A 22,885-nucleotide genomic window follows, 5' to 3' on the forward strand; every position below is an offset into this window, starting at 1 on the left:
CGTATGTGTAACTTTTTTGAGTAATTTTTTTGTTTGAGTTTTTTTCGAGTTTCCGCTCTATGTTCTCTATGGTTCGAACCATATAGAAACCAGATTTTTTGTTAGAGAAGTGCATAATTTCTCTATTGTGCTGCAATAACAAAGAATGTGCAAATCATTGTCGGTATGATTCAGGACCATCACGTAACCCAATCTTGACCACGCAAGACCGGCTTGATGCAAGATTTGAAAAAACGTTAAAATTTTTTAAAGTGGGCAAGTTTTGTGGAGCTTCTGAAGAGTAAATATAAGCTTTTTATATAAATTTTTGACATTGGTTGAAACCTTAGGACTTGAAAATTTACATTTTAGTAAAATTAAATAATTTTGTGTTTTTTTCGGACGTCATTTACCTTAAAAACTAAAAAGATTTTAATATAGTGATTTTCCATCAAGAAAATTATAAATTTTTAATTAATGTAAAATTTTAAGGGTTACAGACATCACAGTAAAATTTGGAAGTAATATAGAAACAAATGTTCTTAAGTTAATGGCATCACTATTGTTGCAATTCTTTGTTTTCAGAACCAAAATTCCTAAAACGGAGAAAATGTGTTCCAAAAACTGAGTTTTTTTTAGAAAAGTTCCCACTTTTAAGTTATTTACAGTATGATAGAAAAAACGTTTTTATGTCTATAAAGAACATACAGCGCTATACAAATATGAAGAGCTTTTGAGGATCGGTGCTTTGCGTTTTAAGAATTGTTTACTCAGACCTAAACTTTTGTTTCAAAATTGACCAAGTTTGGATAGGTCTAGGGGGACAACATACGTTTTTGCATTAAGTTCACTTTCCAGATCATAAAAACAATTTATGTAGTCTCAAAGAAATTTGTTTTGTATAAAAGAAAAAATATGGGGACTATTATGGGAAAAAACTTAAAAAACACACGCATATCTGCAGTTTTTGGGTCGCTTTTTGCAATTTAATAGTGGTGACAAACAAGTTATACGAAGTTACTTACTCTAACTAATTGAAGTAAAACGATTTAAACCACTGTGCGATTTTTTTAACCAAAAATTTTTTTATTTTCACAAATATTTTTTCGATTCAGCATTTGATTTTCAAATGTCGAGACCAATTTCCGAATATCGAAAAAGTGCAAAATAAGGCTCACTGTAATGAACATCACTATGATGTAGTTTTTTTGATCGTTTTCCTGTCGAGTATATTATTATTCCTTAAAGAAATCATTCATTTTAGTTTAGTTCTGTTACACATATGTTCGCTCATAGATGTAATTCATTCATATCGCAAATATGATGAATTATTTTTTTGAATACATAAAAATCACTTTTTACTCCTTGCACCGAACAGACAGGTGTAAAAAGTGCATATGTACGTTTTTATTAAAAAAAATACAAAAGAACTACATCTGTAGTTATGAAATATAACTGACATTGCACATGTGCTGGTATGTAAATATAAGAATATAATCGCATATAATTTTATGTAAATCATATGTGTATAATCCAGAAAACATCGACAATACTTAACAAGTACATGAATATAACAACAAAGTCTTTGTATATTGGATAAGGAAAAAAAGTAATGTCTATGGATAAATATATTATTTTTCTCATGTTATGACATTCTATAATCAAAGACTATTTTAAATTTTTATCTAACGTTAAAACGGTAAACTTTTTTATACCATTTATACCATTTTCAAGACTCCAATTTCAAACTATTAAAATGAATCTATTTATAAATTTACTGAATTTACTGAATGAATCTATTTATAAATTTACTTAGATTCTGAAATTTTAAAGCAGTCGTGTTACTTAGATTTGTCCCATTCGTGATTCCTTTATTTATTACAGCTTTAAAGCAATGTCGGATAGTTTGCTAGTGTCAAAGATGGTTCTTTTATGATTTAAAGCGATGGGAATTATTTTTATTGTATTGCACAGTATTTGACCCGAAAAGCTGGCCAAAAAAATTTGTTGAATTTGTTTGATAGCCTTAGGTTGAAATCGGTGCACTTATCTATCTATCTACATAAAGAGAAATCAAATGTCGTTCGTTGGTAATTTCATCAGGAGAGAACGGCCGGACCGATTTAGACAATTTTTTTTTTTTAAATGTTGGTCATAGTCCAACTTATGTTTTTACGGAATGAAAAATTGACCACACACACTTTTTTCGATTTATCAAAAATCGGAAAACGGCTACTTTTTTTTAAATTGATCATAGTAATACAAATTAAGTTTTTAGTGAAAAAAAATTGACCACGCCAATTTTTTTTCGACACATTTAAAATCCCACGTATGGAAACAATATTTATGAGTATTTTAATATTGAAAATCAGCATAAGAAATATATAAGTGGCTGAGATATAAGTAAACCATCATTATCTCCATACTAACTCCGATAATGAGTTCTTTATACAGTTCTGTACAATTTCAGGAGAATTTTTTAATTTAAATTTTTCTTAACAATAAATTTGTTTATCAAAAAAATTGTAAAAAAAAAGGTTTTCTCACCAAACTATACAAACTTGTTATCTTAAACAACAATTTTCAAATTGTTTTCAGAAAAGCTGTTTCTAAAATTAAATGCTCTGATTCTTTTGTGAGCAGAGCCGAAGCTAACGCTGCACAGTGGGAAAGAATCAAAATTTTTTGGAAATAAATCTGGCATTTCTAAACGACTGGTTTGATCGGTATAAAATTTGACGTGAACGTAGCCAAGGATTATTCGAGTTCAAGTTATTAAATGGATCTTACAAATAAAATCCGCTAAGTTGGCAACTATTTTACATTAAAGTAATAAATAAATTTATTAACGAAAGTTTTAACATGGACACAATTTACAAATTTTATTATTAAACATTAACTCTAATGTTATTTTGAATGTTTATTGTAAGAAATAAAAAATAAAATACTAGTCCATTTTAAATCCTAAAAAATACCAAATTATAGTGAAATATTGCAATTTCTATAGTAGTATTGCAATGAGAGTATTGGATGTGATTTTTCAGGGGATCGGTTATGATAAATTTATTATAATTTAGAAATGTATTTAAAATGAATTTAAGTAAATGAGTACTAAAGGAATCATGAAAATATCCATTCTTCTGGAACAACTTAAATTTTTTATGGGATAATTTTTTTATAATATACGTATGAGTGATATGTAATACGAGGCAGTACAATATTAATAAGTATACGTCTTGCAATAACTTAATAATGCAATAAATTCAAAAATCGAAGCATACTTTTTGGATGAAACACAGTTCACATTTGTTAGTATAAATATTAATATTACAGGGTTGATACAAACGATTTTTTTAAAATTTAATTTATATTTATGAATTTTATAATACAGTATTAAATGACAATAATTTTTGAAACACTTAAAATTGTATAGTATTATTTTAATTATAATAAAATAAACATATCGCACTGGTTCCTCTAAAGAGAATCAGCTCAAAATTTTCCAATTTTCACTTTCAAATCTTACATCATTTTCTCTACTCTTTTGCCAAAAAATACAGTTGTATCCGACTTCAACTTTCATTGTATTGTATTGTATTAAAAAACAGTCTACTGAACATTTTTAAATTTTGAGTTGAATGTCTTTAGTGGAACCAGTGCGATATGCACATGATAACAATAAATTAAATTAAATATATAAGTAAATGTTACAAAGGATGTACAGTGTTTGCTCCCGACTCTAACATTAATTACACTGTCTAACTGTATTTTTGGAACAGAATAGCGAACCTTATAACTCTGAAAGGGCATGTTGATTAGATTATTTTTGTATAATAAACTTATAGTCCAGCTGGTCTGAATTTTTGTTACAGTGGGTCAAAGTTTTCATTTTTTTGTCGAAGGGAGCATGATACTAAATGAAAAAAATGTTTCTGAGAGAATTCTTATTGTCAGAGTTAAATGGTGGAATTTTATGAGGATAATAAAAATTTCAGTGGGGGACACCAAAGATACCAAATAAGGTTCTTTACGCTTAATTAGCAAAATTACACGCCATCTTGGGTCTCACATGTTTTAAAAAAAACTTCAAAAATCTATTTATGATCCGAATGTGCTGAAATTTAAGATATGAACACTTCTTAAGAATATCTAAGTAATATATATTTATCCATAGCTCCCTGGAGCATTTGTGAGTTCCATTTTAATAACTTAAACTCGAATACTCCTTGTCTATACCCAAGTCAAACAATTTTGATTCTGCCCCACTGTGCGCTGGGTTGAAGTCGTATAAAGTTCACAAAGTTCCAGATCGCAATTCGACAAAGAACTTAGAAGCAAAAGAACGAGCGATAAAATTGAGGTAAAATTTTATAAAAACGTACACCTGTTGTGTGATGATGAAACTTATGTACTGGCAGACTTTTCATGGCTGATGGACGAGGTAATGTTCAAGAACAATACGGGATAAAAAAACAAACAAAATTCCCCAAGAAGTTTCTTGTGTGTCAAGCCATAGCAGTTGTGGCAAAATAAGCTAAACATTTGTGACGTCAGGCATGGTAAACACAGAAATATATATTACGGAGTGTCTACAAAGATGGCTTTTAAAACAGCACAGAATGTCTACATATTTCTGGACCGATTTGGCATCATACCATTATGGAACAAATTTTGTAAAATATTTGAATAAATTTACGTATTTTTATATTGTACGGTTGATGTTTTATTTAACTTAATACAAGTATAAGTTTTTATCGGCACTACGGGTGGTATGAGTAAAAATATTGGAAAAAATATTTTGTATTCCAATGCTAAACTATATTTTTAAATGAAAATGACTTCTTCTCCACACAAATTTAAACATCTATGCCAAATTCTTCAGCTATGAAATGCAATTGTCGCTTAGAGCTGAAGAACTAATAGCGAATATAATATATACATATATGTGAAATAGTGAATGGATGTTGAATTAAGAACAAACTAATTATATAACACGATTCCGCAGAAGACTCATAAAATTTCATAGAGTTTCTCAGGAATAGTGATAATCTATGAAAATTGTTGAATATATTTAAAAGTAAAAGAAAACTTGATGGTTATAATATCTACTGTTTAAAACTGTGGAAGAAATAAAACTCTATCAGTGAAATGAACTCATACAGACCAAACAGTAATGTATTCCTTATACATATATCCTAGATATACCTAAAACATATTTACACCCAGCGAAAAATTGAACACATCCGTGTACGATTTGACACCATTCTTTATCAATAGTGTATCAACCCCGTATGTGTAGAAATTGTACACAAACGGTGTCAATTTGACAACGAAAAAATTACACCATTCCGTTGCTGAATTAACACCATTCGTTGTCGATTTGACACCGTTCATGTACGATTTTATAACAGACCGTTGACAATTTGTCACCGTTCGTGTAAGATTTGACACCAGACCTTTGTCAATTTGATACTGCACCATTGTCAATTTGACACTATTCGTTATCGATTTGATACTTTTAAATGTACAAAAACTGAAGGCATATTTATTGTTTACAAAAATTTTTGAAGTTGTATGTCGTCACTAGATTTAGTGATCTTCTCACTGTCTGGATCTTCATCTGCATCAACACAAATTCGCTATTAAACACAATTACGCTTTTTTTATATTTTGAGTTTTAAACCATTTATTTACTTTACGTTTATCCATTATATTTATTAAAATTTTTTAATGTAAATAAAATCAAAACTCACTTATAAAAACAAAGCAGAGCAACTCACGTTGATATACGTCAGTGAATAATTTAACAACATTGCGTTGTCGATTCGTACTCGTTTAATTACAAATTGTAAACGTACGGTGTCAAAAAAAAGTGACACCGTATGCAACGTCGTTTTTCCCTCAGTGTAGTGGATTCACAATGGTCAAATATTTTACGACTCGTCGGCTTGGATTATCCGGCTCTTAGTAATTCCATTGTGAAATATTAGAACATTATGACAAAATGACATGATGGGATAACTTGTGAATCTGCCAATTGAATATACTTTTATAGACATAATTATAAATATCTTAAATTTTATATGTCCCTTTCCTTAAGTTCATTTGCCAATACTGTAAATTTTGCACACATTTCAAAAACATCATTTAAATTACCTACTTACCAGCTAAACTCAAACAAACACACTTTTTAAATGCAAAAATACATATTTGTATGGAAGAAAAGTTATGAATATATAATTGACATACCTTCATCCATGATTCTGGTATACGAGCATCATACATGGCATCCAAAGATTCTTTTAATGCAGGACTCATAACAATCGTGCCATCAATTGCCAATTTCAGATCACACAAACAATTGTACACTCTTTTTATCACCTTTTGCATGCGATCAATTTCTTGTCTATGGAATTATTTGAAATAAAAAATATAAAGAAATCTAACTGAATTAACACTCATTAATAGAAATACAAATTATATGTATATTAACGGATTAATGCATAATTTGCATGATTAATAACTAGCACAACGCTCAATTATTATACCTTCGAGGAATACTAATTACTATAATAATTATAATTATGATAATAATGTTGAGTGAAAACATGCATGTCATCCTCGACAGCATCATTAACACCATTGCCATACATCGTTCAGCTAATTAAATTCTTATTGATACGATATTTACCTTAAAAATATATTCATTGGCAACAGTATACCCATACGTATTAAATTCTCACGCACTTCGTATGCATTATATTGTGGTGGCAATTTCCTCAACATATCATCAGCCAGTTGATAGACAATACTTTCTCGAGTTTCACCGCCTCCACCACCTCCTTCCTTGGGCTGTACACTGAGTATTGTATCCAATATTCCTGAGGATACATAAGAGCATTAAAATATATTGGTATGTACAATACATGCACATTAGGCTGGCCCCTATTTTCTATATTATGCATTTTTGATGCACTAAAATTAGAGCAAAATCGGGTAACGTTTTTAGCAACATTATCAAAAATATAAATTTTGAAAATAAATTGAAATTGATAACAGTTTTTTATTTAATTTACCCAAAGATGTTCAAATATAGAAATGCTCAGACATCTATAACCTATTATTTGATATCAAAATAAATTATCAAATTTCATGCATATCTCAAATCCTAAATTTTACATTTCAAAATTTTTTTAAAAATAAATTCTAAAAAAATAAAAAAAAACAGTTTTCGATTTTAATAAATACTAAATGAGGATAAAAATTCACATTTTAATGGTTGTAAGTTGGGTTAACATTGGAGGTGTTTGAAATTGGATTTCGAAATCCTAAATTCAAATAGTTGTTGGGTCACAACTTTGTTTAAATTTCTTCTTAAAAAATATTTCGTAGCTTATTTTATTTCAGATATTTGAATTTTGTTTTGGAAAAATCTCCACTAAAATGAGCAACCTCTAAACTTTTTCCGATTTTGCTTAAATTGCCTGCATTTGGTTTTTAGATGACGGATACCAATTGAAATCCTTGGGAGCATCGAAAATCGACAAAATCGAAAATAGGAGCCACACTAATGAACATATATAGCAATATAGACAGATAAATTCAATTTGTATATTGATTTTGTTAATTTATTTCCCCTTTGGAAGATACATATATCAATGTACGTATTCATGTACTTATAGGTACACTTATTATGCTTTTAGTTGACCTTGTCATAGATTTTCCTATCAGACACATTAATGTCTTAATTACTATTCAACCAAAGTATACTTAGGCTATAATTAATGGATTACAAAATCTTTGGAATAGCAAATTGTTAAAGATTTCAACATAAACACATTTATATTGGGTAATAGAAAGTATGGTGGTATTTAGAAGAACCTAAAGATGATTACGGTTTCAGTTAAACATATCCTTTATGCAAATATTCAGTAAATACAATCATTGTTGTAGATAATATTGAGTTTATTCTTAACCGAATGTCGTGATGTGGATGAAGAATTCGTTTAGTTGATCTAAACTTCTATTATCATTTGTGTTTCATTTACTTGATCTAAAAGAGAGGGCAAATTGGAAGTTATGTAATAAATTGTCTTAAAAACACACATTTACAATCGTGCTGGTTCAGCGATCTGTATCTCTCTATGTTTGTAAGGCTTCCGGATCATTGTAGTGGTTTTAGACAGATCCCAGCAGATCCCTTATAGACAGCAATTGTCTCTAATGTCTGATCAGTTGGCTGACACCAATTTACATATATATTTTGGTCCGTTAGTGGTTTTAGACAGATCCCAGCAGATCCCTTATAGACAGCAATTGTCTCTAATGTCTGATCAGTTGGCTGACTCCAATTTATATATTTTGTTCCATTTGACATATATGTGCTCTTTGCACACAGGCAGATCTACATTCAAGGTAATCTAGTGTGAAGTCAATTGTCACTTAAGTATATCTAAGCAATCTGTTTAGAGTGTAGTCACTTCAAAAGTTCTGTGAGTAATTCGTACAAACTGGTTTTATACAAATTGTGTTGATATAATTCTCATACGGTTTATTTTCTTTTTGCTGATATCCCACGTAACCTAAATTGAACTTGTGTCTCTAAGTAACCTATAGTGTAGTCACTTTAAACGTTTTATTATAATGCATTTTAGAAAGTAGTTGTTTTACCCACCAGAAGTAATCTATTGGAGAGTTGTCGGAGGAAGGTTTGTTTACAAGCAATCTGTTAGAAGATGGCTATTTAACTTACTATTTAAAATCAATTATCACCCGTACATGTTCGAATAAATACGTAGCTAAACAATTAACCAGTTTGGTATACTCTAAAAAATGCATGTAAAATTACTCCTGTAAAGTAAGTAATTTTTCATGTAAAATTACAGAAAATGCGTAAATTTAGACATAATATGTTTATGGAAATTAATTACATACTTTTACCTGCAAAAATACATTCAAAATTAAGTATATTGAATGTTGATAAACATGTTTTTAAAAAATAAACATATTTACTTTGACATTACATATATTGTGCGTAAAATTTATATGTATCTTAAACACAAAACGAGTAATATACAAATATGAATTGTCAAAAAAAAATTCCTGAAATAATAAAAAGTTTGAAAACGTTTATTGTCAAACATTTATTATTAAAAAATTGCTTCAAAGAAAAATGTTCAATTGTTAAGAAATTTATTTAAATATTGCTGAGAGTGTCTATATATCGGAAGCAAATACCATAACAAAGAACAAGTAATTACAGTTATCGCAGCAAAAAGTATAAAAGTACCGTGTCCAAAGGAAATTATGGTTTGAATTTGTTTCAAGATGATGGCATTAATAATTGAAGAGATTTCCAACGATAGTGGTAAGATCAAGCAGATTCGGATACATTCTGCCATCGTAAAAGAGTTCAATATTTTTCAAATATCTGGTCTGGCTGATGTTTTCCGTAATCCAAAAACTTGTGTTAAATGTATTCTGTCTATATTTTTTTAATTTGTTTATATTTATTCAGTGTTAAATCTTAATAAAACAGTTCATTTTTAATCAAATATCCTTCAAAAATAAGTTTATTAATTTTATGTCTTTTGAATAGAAAGGGGTGGGAATATTGACATTATATATACATGTATTATATGTAGGTTTAAGCAGTTTAACTGTAACTTTACATATTAACAATGTTTTTTACATACAAAAAATTAAAATTTAAATGAAATTGGTATGTTGCTAAACATTTTTTACACATATATGTAGGTAAATTTACAGTTTTTGTATCTATTATTTTACATACAATGTGTGTAAATATTGGAGTTTAGACATAACATGTATTTTTACTCTAAATATAGTAGGAGAAAAGTTACCTACTATAAATGGAGTAAAGTTACATGAAAATTTATTAGAGTGTAGATACTTAGTAAGGTAACTGACTCTATGTAACCGGAATGTGAATCCCATGCCTTGATTACTTTGAACCAACTATCAGAGAGTGTAATCCAAAAGAGTCAAAGATTTAAAATAACTAGTCATGTAGCTTGATATGTAGCTAGTTGTCATTTGTGACAGTCTCCTAGAACTGCTCTGATATTCTGGCAGCTGGCTGAGAACGAACGTTGGAATTTCCAACTCTATTACTTAGGTAATTAGTAATCATAAGGTTTTCTTTTTTAACTTATATTTCATAATGTTCTGATCTTGGTGTGTTAATCCAAATTCGATTGGTAATTAAATGCAGAAATCATCTCTAATACAATTTTTAATGCAACCAACTACAATATAAATAATATTATAAACTATTGGTCTTGTTTATTTGATATATTTTTCTCCAAATATTTGTTTATATAGTTAAACTCATGATACAATAATTGTAGAAGGTAGAATCACTAGGGAGAGTTTTCAATATTTACCCTTATAACGTCAAATTTTGATTTTGATTTTTTTCATATTTTTTCATATTTTCTTTTGTTTGACGTTAAAAGAATTGTATAATTGAGAATTTATTTCTACTGATTGTACCTTATATTATTGTGTCATGGTGAAACTATTTTTAAAATTTGAACTTGGAAATAAAAATATTTGAGTATTTGATTAATCGACAATTATTGATCGAATAATTTTTTATTCTAAATTGAAAAATGTTATTCATTCGAATAAAAAATATATCATCTTCCTCGATTATTCGAATAATTTTTATTCATATGACAATCCTAATACCTACTATCGGCATAGGACTGAAGTTTCTTTTGCGAATATAAGATAGGTTACCAAAAATGGTTGCAGTATACTAAGGCAACTATGATAATAACTGATGGAGCCACTGGTATGTGTTGTTGAGGAAACGAATGTTCTTCCGTCTGTATGTTGAAATCCGTAGACCCCAAATAACTTATATACATGATTCATACATCAATATGTCAGGAATTCCTCCGGCTCGGTTGCTATTTAAAATCGACAAAATCGGCCCATAAATGGCTGAAATATAAGGAAAAAACCGGGACAACCTCGATTTCTGCCCTATTTTTGATCTATATCCGAATTACTAAGTCATTAATATAGACAATATGGATATCTAATGATAGATAAATGCAACGCTATGATATGTGATTTTCAACAGCACTGATTTTGCTCAAAATGGCATCCAATTGTCCACATCTCCTGTTTTTATATTCTTATTGATCATAGGCAAGTATTGTATAACATTTTGTCCAATATTTTTGTACGTAAGGATAATTGACATAATTTTTAAAATTTTTAAAAAAATTGCTAAAAACTATAACAATGTTGCATTATCATCATTTACTATTAATACAAACAAATTTAGGGACATTAAAATTGAAAAGGATAAACATTTTATCCAAAAAACTCCATGCTCCTATTCCGTTATAAAAATATGGATATAATTAAGATTTGTGTTATGATTAGAGTGTCGAAATAATTGTAATGGCTAGTTTTGAAATGTGATGCAAATATAATAAGGAGAAACCAATCCAAAAAACCATATATTATTTACAAAAATAAATTAAGAGCCTATGCTTTTCGAAGCAGGTCCTTTATGCTTAAAATAGTGTAGTCGTATGATAAGAAAGGTCAATTAACGTAATTTTAATTTATTCGAGTCTGATAGTTTAGATCTGTTACTCAGACCGTCTGGTCAGAGATATTCCCTTAAATATTGAATTAAAATAGTAAAAGAATGCGATAGCTTAGTAATCATGTAAGCTAATGATAGGATACAATGAAATAGGAACAGTGTCTATTATTCTAGCATTAAATTTGAGCACCCTTCTAACATTAACTAGTCATATCCTTTTGATCTTGAGCTCTTATGCACTCAGTTTTAGGCACATCACCTCAATTATATGATTTCCTTTTCATAGAGAATATCCACAAGATTTTAAATTGGTAAAGAAATAAATAATAATTCTTTAAATTTTCTTTGTTTTCGAACAATTCACCATATTGAGCGGAAAATTCATCATTCGTTAATTCTGTTATCCTTTGTAGATTTCATATCCTTGAATTTATTAGTATTTACAGTAAATTACTGTATTGTAATAGTGTTATAGGTTTTAGCAATTTTTTATAATGATTTTCTTCAAAATTTCAAAAATTAAGTCAATTTCCTTAGAGTTGCACTTTTTTTGTTCGCACAAATTTACCACTGATTTTACTAATAATTTTATAATTATCCTTACAAACACAAATATTGGACAAAATGTCATACAATAATTGACTATCACCACAAAGAATATAAAAATAGCAGATGGGGAGAATTGGATCCCGTTATAAGAAAAATCATACCAGCTGAAGTTCACATAGCATAGCGTGGCATTTTTTATGCTCGCAACTGTATATAAGGCTATAGTAAGTTGGACCTACAATGGGTCAAAATCGGGAAAAATATTGTTTAACCCGAATTTTTAACTCTCTTACTTGTTTTTTTTTCAATTTGTTCAACACTTAACTTTACATTGTACAGTGATATATCATCATTAAATTAATATCTTGTAGTTGATAGGGATAGTGCTGCAGGATGAGATGTTTTCGGCCACCATAGAACAATATCGGGCGAAACCATCCCACTAGGCATCTGGCGAATGTGCCCCTGGAGCAGCTCTATACAATAATATCAATTTTTTCATGCTTCCAATTAGTTTATCAAAACCATTATTGTCCCGTATTGTTTTGAATCAAAGAAATTTAAAAAAAGTTAGCACAAAAAAACTTACACGAAAATATTTTTGGAAATTTTAGAATAACAAATAATCACGTCTATCTCCGATCATATGTAAAATTAACTTTTTGGTATGGTACATGATCGATAAACAAAAACAAAAGTTTGTAAAGTCCAAAGGATAGAAAATGCATCATAAAAATGCATTTGCATTTAGAATGAAATTGTATATTAAAATATTTTATGGCAATTTTACAATTAAAGAGAAACATACTTAAACTTACACACTTTGTGACTTTTTAGAAATCGAAATATATGAATAAAATCGCGAGCTTTTAAAAAATTAAAAATGTTATCACCTAAATTGCTCCATAGCGTATAAGCGTGCTAAAAGTTTACAAAATCTGAAGATTAATTTTTGGGTGATGTACGGTGGAATTCCTTTCTTTTAAAGCAAACAAAAATAAACTTATGTTTTCACATTGAAATTAAATTTATTATTATTTTTCTTGACGATTTTCTCACATCTTCAGGCTAATACTCGTACGTATTAGTGTTCATATTAAGAAAACAAAGACAAAGTGTAACAAAACTTCAAAACAAGTTTGACTTTCTATTTGAGACTGTTGTGATTACTTATCATTATTATAACATTTTAACACGTAAATTCCTGGCTAAGTTTCCGAAATTTGTTTGTTTTTGTGCAAAACATTCCTCTTAACAAATATGAGAATTTCTCATAACGTCAAAATTAATCTTCCTTAAGTTTATTTATAGTCAGTACCTGAGGCCAAACACAAACACTTAAAATTTACAATACGAACACCGAAAATGTCAATAAACTCTACACTGGCACTATCTGTGTATAAACAAACTAAATATTCATATAAAATGAAGCTACCAAAACAGAAAGAAAATATCAATTACATGAGAACTTAAGTTGAACACCCAGAAAAAGTGTCAACAGAAAATTATTGATTTCTACTGGATGATAATTCTTCATCCTTTGGAAAATACAAAATAACAAAACCAACACACCTTCTTAATCAGGTTTCCTTAAAAAAAAAAACATATTTACTTATACACACAATGTATGTATGCTGTGTAATCTACTCACCTTTAGCAGAATTAATTTGATACGTGATGTCAGCATTCGAATGTAAACCAAATACTTCAGGTGTATCGTAGGCTGGTAAATTATTAATGTAATCAATAAAAGTTTGCAAATTTTTCGTACTGGGCACTTTGTAGCCCTTGTAAAATTCAAACGCTGGACTAAGTAAGCCTTCACAAAACCATACGGCTGTAAATGTGGTCAACAGACGTTTGTCGAAATCGTCCGTCACCCGACCACCATACTGTACCTCACCAATCATATAGACCAGCGTTTGCCAGGAGACACCCTTTTTGGGATCCATTTCGTCCAAATGATTTTGCACAAACTGTACACTGGCTGCAAAGTCGGCAGCATTAAATTCGTATGGTACATTCCAACCCAGAGGCCCAAATTTACGTCTCTCTTGCACAATGGTGTGCAGAAATGCCACAGTATACAACAGAGTGGGCCATTGTGGTGCGGCAGTATAATCCAAGAAATCTTGTGTGAAAGCCTAAATAGAGATTTTAAAAATTAATCACACATCTTTATATGTACGTATGTATGTATTTTTGAATTCATACCTGATAGCTCCTCTTTAAGCTGGCACGTATACCCTGAGGAGGTTCGTTAGTAAATTTAATTGCCATTTGCAACAAACCAATAGGAAAATCTGAATGAGGTTCGGTTGTCACCCACATACGAAATGAATCATCAATACGTTCCGTCTCCACCAACATATCAATTACTTCTGTGCAAAATGGCAACGATAAGTGAACGTTTTGCAGCAAAACCCAACCACCGTTCGCCGTTGAATCCATAATCATTTTACGTGCATGAAATTCTTGTCCCTGACCCATTGAGACTGATTTAAGTGCTATACATAAAGTATGGAGAAAATATTATGCAAAATAGGTTTCAAATATTTACGCTACTATGTAATTTCTCAACATACGTATTCCTTTTTGTTTGGCTAAAGCAGCAATTTGTGTAGTGGGATCAGACCCAATAGAGAGTAAGCATACAAAAGGTGTTCGCGGCTCGGATTCAGACCATGTATATTCTAAATCTAAAATTTGCATTTCACTATATTCGGGTCCCAGAGATTCTAGAAAAGTCAACAATTAATTAGTATTCTAATTTATTTTCAATGCTTCTTAAATTGTTTACCTTCTATATATTTTTTAGCTTGTGAAATTGTACGATCAGGACACCATGATCGTATTAGTAGCAATTTGCGAAAACCATCTAAAGATGTCTGATAGCCACAAGGTATTTCTTCATTTTCGGGCTTTTCAGATTCGTACCATGTGCGCCATTCACGTTCATTTAATTCAATCTACAAAATAAATAGAATCCATATATAAATATTATAAATGTTTTGTTAGTTTGTTTATTTGTTTGTTTGTTCCTCAAGAATACCTAAACGGCAAATCCTACTTTATTGAAATTTGGAACATAGATAGACAGACCCTTTTCAATATTTGGACCGGGAAGGGATAAACTGGTACAATTGGTACCTTTAGTTCATAAACAATAAAGCCTAAACGATTAATCCGATTTTATTGAAATATCCATGGATGCGTCAAACTTGACTCACAAATGGATAAAAAAGGGGAGAAATTTTAACTTTTTGTTCTTAAACAATAATTGTTTGTTCCATAACGAAAAAAAAAATATAAAGCGGGTGAGGTAAAACTTCCCAATCAATTCATTCTAAATACTCTTTAACAGGTATTAAAACATGTGGCCTAGCATTGTCATGATGGAATATTATGGTTTCATGTCTGGCCGTATATTCTGGGCGTTTTTCGAACAATTCTCGCTTCAAACGAATAAGTTGCATTCGGTAAAGGTTCATTGTGATGCTCTGGTCAGACGTAAGCAGCTCATAATATATAGGACCCACTACGGAGAATTAAATTAGCGCATGGATGTCGATTCGGCTGGTTGGCTGGTCTTCACCTACGATCTCATAATTCAAGTATTGATAATGTTAAAAAACATTCAAAAACAAAGTCCTGCGTTAAATTTTCCACAGAAATATTCTGATCAGATTAACTCCCGAACTATCTACAAAACAATTGACAAGCAAACCTTTTAGTTTCCGTTTTGGAGCTATGCTTTAAAAAATTTGAGCTAGTTGGACATGATCCTGAATTCAAATAAAATATAAACGTATTAAGAACTTTTTTATGTCGTTCATTAATTCGGGTTTTAAATTGAGTAACTAATTATTTAGTAAATTAATTATTCACTATTTCTAAATTATTTATAACAAATTGTATTATACATCATGTTCTATCAACGTTGCCGAATCTTTCCTTAATAAAGTGGTCTTGGGGAATTACACCATAAAGGGAATCTGTTCAAGGTTTGATATCATTGTCTGTGAACGTGGCTAATTTGAAGTCAGGCAGTGCATGATTGACGCATTTAAAAATACGCAAAAAGTTAAGTTAAAGTGGTCTTGGGGAATTACACCATAAAGGGAATCTGTTCAAGGTTTGATATCATTGTCTGTGAACGTGGCTAATTTGAAGTCAGGCAGTGCATGATTGACGCATTTAAAAATACGCAAAAAGTTTATTACCATGTCAGACAAAGATGTTCAACTCCATGCTTTTTTGCAACACTTACAAAATCATTCGATTTTTTAAATATTTTGCAACACTTACATACGAGGTTAATAACATCACTTATATACATATATTTTAAGATCATGACCTTCATCTACATATTTCCATCGACTTTCGACTTTTGAAACGTCGCGACGTTTCAAAATCATATTCCCCATCACATTCAACTCCACTTTAATCTAAGTTAATATTTTTATTATTAATTATTCTAATATTTCGATTATTCTAATATTTCGCCAGCTAAATAACAAATATTTTATTCCGTACCTTTTATTGTCATTGGTTCAAGTCCTAAGTTAAAAATTTTTAAAGATTTGTTTTCAGAATTGTAACTTCTTGCAGTAATATTTATATATTTATAGAAGGAGCTCGAAAGGAGATCGAAAGTCCCTTTGACTTTAGTTATTTGTCGAATTTCAGAAACAATAAAATTTTTGTGAGTCATTATTACTTATTTAAATTTGAAATTATGAACAATTTTAAGCAATTTAATAAATTTAAATATATATGAACATTTATTCGTTTTATTCGATTATTCTATATAAAATTGTTCGAATTATTCGTTATTCGAAAATGGCCATTTTTAAATTATTCGAATAATTATTCGTAAGAAATTATTCGATTAATCGAATGATCATTAGTCGAATGAATACCCTAGTTGTAGCCGAGTCAGATCTCACTTCCATAAACATTGTAGATGTTAATGTATATGAACTCAAAATATACCTCGAAGGAAGCTTTATCAGATGCGGTTACAAGGCAATGGCAAAATATTTTAAAGGAGATGATTGAATCTTTAATTGGTTCACTGCTGCATCTCTGTGAAGCAGTAATAAAAACAAGGAATATCCAAAAAATCAATAAATGAGAAAGACCATATTTGTAACAAATCAAGTTTCCATCGATTGCATAATAATAATAATAAACACTTTTAGTTTGATTTCTATTTTTAAAATTTAATTAGATATGTTCTTAAAGGTATAAATTAATGAAATACTAAAATGTTAAGAATTTCATAAGAATTTGTTTTGATTTTGACCCATCAGTTAAATATTTATAAAAGTCAACAACTATTGTCAACCACTGTATAAGTCGACAACACACTAAACTTCAAAAATATTTAAAACAGACGATTTTAAAACATTTTTTGTATGTCCTGTAAAATTTTTAAAAAAGGACTTAACACATTTGCACGCTGAACTAAAGATATGTCAAGGCTGTCTATATATTTCTATAATAAATCTCCCAAAACTTAAACAAACATATGCTTCATAAAGAAATAAGTCACACGACCAAATTTCATGGCGATTTTTGCTCATTTTCTCAGTGTATTAATTTCTTACTTTTGGAATCTACAAGTTGCATTTACTTGAAATCTAAAATGTTTGTATTCCAAAGACGACACAATGAAAAAGTATTTCCGTTATTAAATATAACCTAGAGACATAATATAAAAGAATCGCATATTTGCCACCTGGGTTTAAAGGCACTGAGAAAACTCAAAATTAAATTCGATTTGGTTTTAATTTAATGCAACGCCACTCATCATAACAACAACCTTTTGAATTTTTAGGAAATCCTCAGCAACTTATCAAAGCACGAGAACCCTTCAAACTACACCTACTTAAATACACTTATGCTATTCCTCTTTATAACACATATTTATTTAGGGATGGTCATTTGACTCAATACTAGCAACTAAATTTAAATTCGCAAAAACCAATTTCAGTATAAAATATTAAAAAAAATATTATATAACATACATTTATACGAGTACATACTTTATTTAATATAAATAGTTCCTGTGGGTGGCACAACTAAAAATATTTTTATTTCATAATCAAAATTTTAGATAGATTTGCAAACCACGAAAATTTACATACGCTCTCTAATTGTTCAAGCATATACTATTATCGAAATGTGGTTTAATTATTCGTTAGGAGAGAAATAATCGGTTTTAAAGATTATTTGACAATTATATAACAAAATGAGATTGTATCTGTCATCTTGTATATATTACAGTGTTTTTAAGTTATCATCTGATAAATTTAGGAGAATATTTATAAGAACTTCTTTTTCTTGGCTACAGAAATTATATACTTTTCTATTAGTGTTCCCTAAAACCTAAAGATTGAGCAATTATAACCGTCCCATGACATAAATATCCAAAAGCAAACCAGTTTATACTTGTTTATTGTTACCATATATGTGAAGCCGCAGAACAAAAGGTACTTTTTGAAAATTTAAAAATTTTGAGAAATTGATTTTTTCTAGGAGATTTCAATTTGGAAAAAAATCGAAAAGTACCTTTTGTTCTGCGGCTCCTCATATATGGTTGATACAATCATGTGAATCGTAAATTAACCATGTTATGGTTACCACAATCATGTAAATAGTTTCTGTGACTATAATATTGTTAAAAAAAACTAGAAACAATGTTGAAATGGTTACGATTTATCTATGTCCGTCCATCTGTCTGTTTTAAATACGATAGGGCCCAATACTCTCTGTTGATATGGTTTGTTTGGTATTGAAAATGGGCAATATCAGTCCATGATTTCACCTAGCGATCCAGATAAAATTTTAGAAAAATTAGTTCTAAGTACTCTGAAATTATACTGTTAAATATGGCGAAAATCGAACAACATTTGTCCGTAGTCCCCATACAAGGTCCCACTGAGGAAATGATTTGAACATTCATAATTGTCTTATAATAATTCCGCGTAAGTGAGCCACATTTTACTTAACATGCATTTGCGTTAAGTTCTCTTTCCGGATCATATAAAAATTGTATATTGTCACAAAGAAAATCTTTTTCTACAAAAGAAAAAATATGTGGCCTTTTTTGGGAAAAATTTAAAAAATACGGCACTTTTTACATGCACCAAATTTAGATGCGTGTAACTTTTTTATAGGGACGAAATAACTTTTAGCATTTTTTTGTTTTATTTAGAATTTTATTGGCAATATAGCAGATATTTTAAAAATAAATTTCGACACTCCCTAGGCCCGCCTTATCTTAAAAACCATAAAAAACTAAATCAATAAACCTAAATATCTCTGCAGCTAATAGAGATAACTTACATATGTAAGAGTATTTTCGATCTTCTCAAGGACTATTTATATTTTAAATTTCAGCTCATTCGGATAATAAATGGATTTTTGGTGAATTTAAAAAAAATGAGAATCGTGGTGACCAACTTTGAGGGGCTACAGTGGTATGGTTTCATACATTTTTTTGCAAAAAGTAGAAGGAGTGCTCCTATGATAATAAAATTTGGTACACTTGGCTAGTTTCATATAGAAAAGCTAAATATTAAAAATGGTTCATATCGGATAGTCCCTAGGGGTACCTACCATACAAGGGTCCTTCCAAAATAACGTTGTATCACTTTTTTTTACATAAAATGAAAGAAAATATTCCAAACTTTCATTTAGTAGTAGTACTAACACGGAGGTAGACCGAGCAAACTCATTTTTTTTCTAATTAAAACTGCAAATGATAAATTTTTTTTTTTTGCTTTGCTCAGATCTCTTAAACTATATATGTAATTTAAATATTTTTTCTTTCCTATTAAATTCAAAATACTATATTTTAATAAAAATTCTCTAAAAATATTGGTAGTTGAACCATATTTATTGTATAAACAACTGAAACGTAGTAAAATTTTCACCACACTCTTTTTATACAAAATTTTATTTTTTTCGAAAATAAATCATGTTTTTCTACTAATGAAATATTTCTCTACAGAATTGCATTATTAGATTTCTAAAAAATAACTGTAAAAAATAGACTTTTTGCCAAAAAAATAGAAAAAAAATAAAATATCTAAGATCATATTTATCTATGCATCAATTGAGAATCGATTAAACATTAAACATTTCACTATATGGATGTATCATTGACAATCAGATTAACTCCATTTATAGTATTTAATGTCATTATGCAACTAAAAAAGTAAATATATGATTTATATTTGATCACATTTCTCTTCTATGGAGTTAATACACTCTGTAAAGTAAAATATCCATATATAGAAATTTGCAAACCAACTAATTGCATTTCAATAATCCTACTCTATGTTTGTGCTTTTCATCACACTATGGTTATCGGAAATGTTTTGAGTTTGATGATTTATTCATAGAAAAATCTAATGCACATACGAGTAATACATAAAAATTCCTCACTATGTACTCATTTAAATGAACAAAGAGGAAAAGAATGTTAATTTATACTTCCACCCACAAATACATATAGTTAAACTTACCAATTCCAAAACATTAACAAACGTTTCCAATTTACTTATTTCAACTAAATTCAACCAAGTGATGTCTAAAATCCAACGGAATGGTTTTGGTTGAACGGCATTCAAATCCAACGATGCACCGCCCTTAATGAAAGCCATAAATTCCTCATGACTAATATTGCCTTTGTGATAGTCTATTTTAATTGCCAACATCAGAGTGAACAGTTGCTTATGACGCTCGTATAGACTACGGTTAGTGAACTTGTAAACTTCGTACGTTAAGTAGCGCAAAATGATGTTGATGCGCTCTTCGGTAACATTTGATTTTGTTGACTTTGTAATGGAGTTATTGAAAATGAACAGAAACTGTTTAAGGGAATTCTGGTACATCACATTGACATTGCTCATTTCCACGATCAGGAAATAGAGTATAGAACCACGAGCTGCTACAGCTCTAAATTCTTCTCTGGCCTTCATGATTTTACGTTCGGTAACTTCGGCAATTTTCAGTTTTTCATTAACTTCTTCAGCAGTACTTTTTGTCACCCTTAATACCTCGATAAGAGCCTCATCATCTACTAGTGAACCTTGAGAGGAACTTAAGCGATAAAGTAGATTTGCTTCTAGTTCTTTCATGTTCCTTTGGTTTTGCATAACAGTTTCAAAAAGAGCCACCCTTTCAGCTTCTAAATCAGATTTTTCCATTAGAATCACTCTGCCTAGTAACTGATCTTCTAAACCTCTCATGGTTACGGTAAAATCTATTATCGAAGTCTTGGCGCTTACTTCTGGACTGAAAGGAGGATTTGGTAGTTTGGTGGTGATGTACAACATAAAACCAGGCATAACATCACATTCCTTATCGCCCACCAATACCTTCTCTATACTACCCGACTTGATGAAATTCTTTTCCAAGACATTATCTATCACAGGATCCAGTTCAACACCCACATCTTCTATTAACAAGGGTCTTCCCAAAGACAAAGCATCTTCCAAGTGTGTTCTAAAATATTTGTGATTCAAGGAAGTAATTTGTAATTCATTCTGCTCTTCTTTGGATTTTATCCAAAGTTTTCCTTGAGTTTGGGGATCTATTAGCAAAGGGTAACTACTGGACTTGGTGGCTATTAAAGCATTTTGCACAGACAATTCGTCATTGGGTAGGCCCTGCAAAGTCCACTCGGATACCATGGATGAGTCAACTAGCATACTTATAATGTTAAGGCCCGTGGTAAAAGGTATTGTCTTCTGTTTCAATATGCTCATCCATGTTTTTATTAAGTTTGCTCGAAATTCTTGGTTATAGGGACCACAATAGGAAAGAAAACCTGTGGCTAGCAATACATCTCCCACTAGTTTGCCCAATTGTATTTTAAATTCTTTGCTTTGATTGGTCCATCTAACTTTCTCATCCGACAGACCATTTATGAGAGCCGTTGCAGCTGTCATTTTACGTAAACAGGCATTGGCAGCATCTGTAAGTCGCTGTTTTTCGCCCACTGCTTTGTCGTATTGATTTTTAACCGCCTGCAGGGCTTCTTCACGTTCTCGTAGTTGATCTTCAGCTCCTGCAAGGTCATCCATAGCGAGCTATTTAAAAGAGAAAAAATATGTATTCAAAGGCGTGTAAATATATTTTAATTCATAAACTTTTAAAAGATCACAGACAATGCAATTTTAAAGATTATCCTTTACTATCTTTTATATTAAATAATCTCAAAAACAACAACAGATTATTAATGTTTCATCTAACAAAAACATCTAAATTTACCATGAATCCCTTTATTTCACTGTATCCTGCTCCTGTTTCTCCAACATATCAATGTGTCTATCAAAACGACATATTTTACAATCTTAATCCAATCATTGTCATAACATCTTATCGCATTTGCATTGTTCCATTTTTAATTATTCCTATTGACACTTACTTATGTATATACTTATATACATACAACCCAACATTACATACCTTCAATCTAGCTTCCTGCATCGTTAAGTTGGCTTTCAATGGTAGAACTTCTTTGTTGACACTATGAAAGAAACCCATTGCCTTTGTCCAAGACAATAAACCAGCAACGTCACCACACACTCTACGTGCCATATCCATATTATAGTCTTCCATGCGAAAGTATGGTTGTAATAAATCAATCATTTCGTCATTTATTGTATCCTTAGGATAGTTTTGTAGCTGCAACAGGAATGTAGTACTGGCCATCATCTGGGAGTAATATGCAAATAAAACAACCCATAA

General features: G+C 30.0%; 1 protein-coding gene across 1 annotated transcript in view; it reads right to left on the reverse strand.

Annotated features, from left to right (window-relative positions):
• Dhc1 (Dynein heavy chain 1) overlaps positions 1-22,885 on the reverse strand; it is a 108,454-nt gene that overhangs the window by 48,395 nt on the left and 37,174 nt on the right. Inside the window, 8 exon segments of the mRNA XM_065515984.1 lie at positions 6,229-6,385; positions 6,671-6,860; positions 13,770-14,262; positions 14,333-14,625; positions 14,704-14,856; positions 14,919-15,087; positions 20,656-22,224; positions 22,604-22,852. Of these exon segments, the coding sequence (XP_065372056.1) occupies positions 6,229-6,385; positions 6,671-6,860; positions 13,770-14,262; positions 14,333-14,625; positions 14,704-14,856; positions 14,919-15,087; positions 20,656-22,224; positions 22,604-22,852 (3,273 nt within the window).

Source organism: Calliphora vicina, chromosome 1 (genome assembly GCF_958450345.1).
Source record: "Calliphora vicina chromosome 1, idCalVici1.1, whole genome shotgun sequence".
In the NCBI taxonomy this organism is placed as follows: domain Eukaryota; kingdom Metazoa; phylum Arthropoda; class Insecta; order Diptera; family Calliphoridae; genus Calliphora; species Calliphora vicina.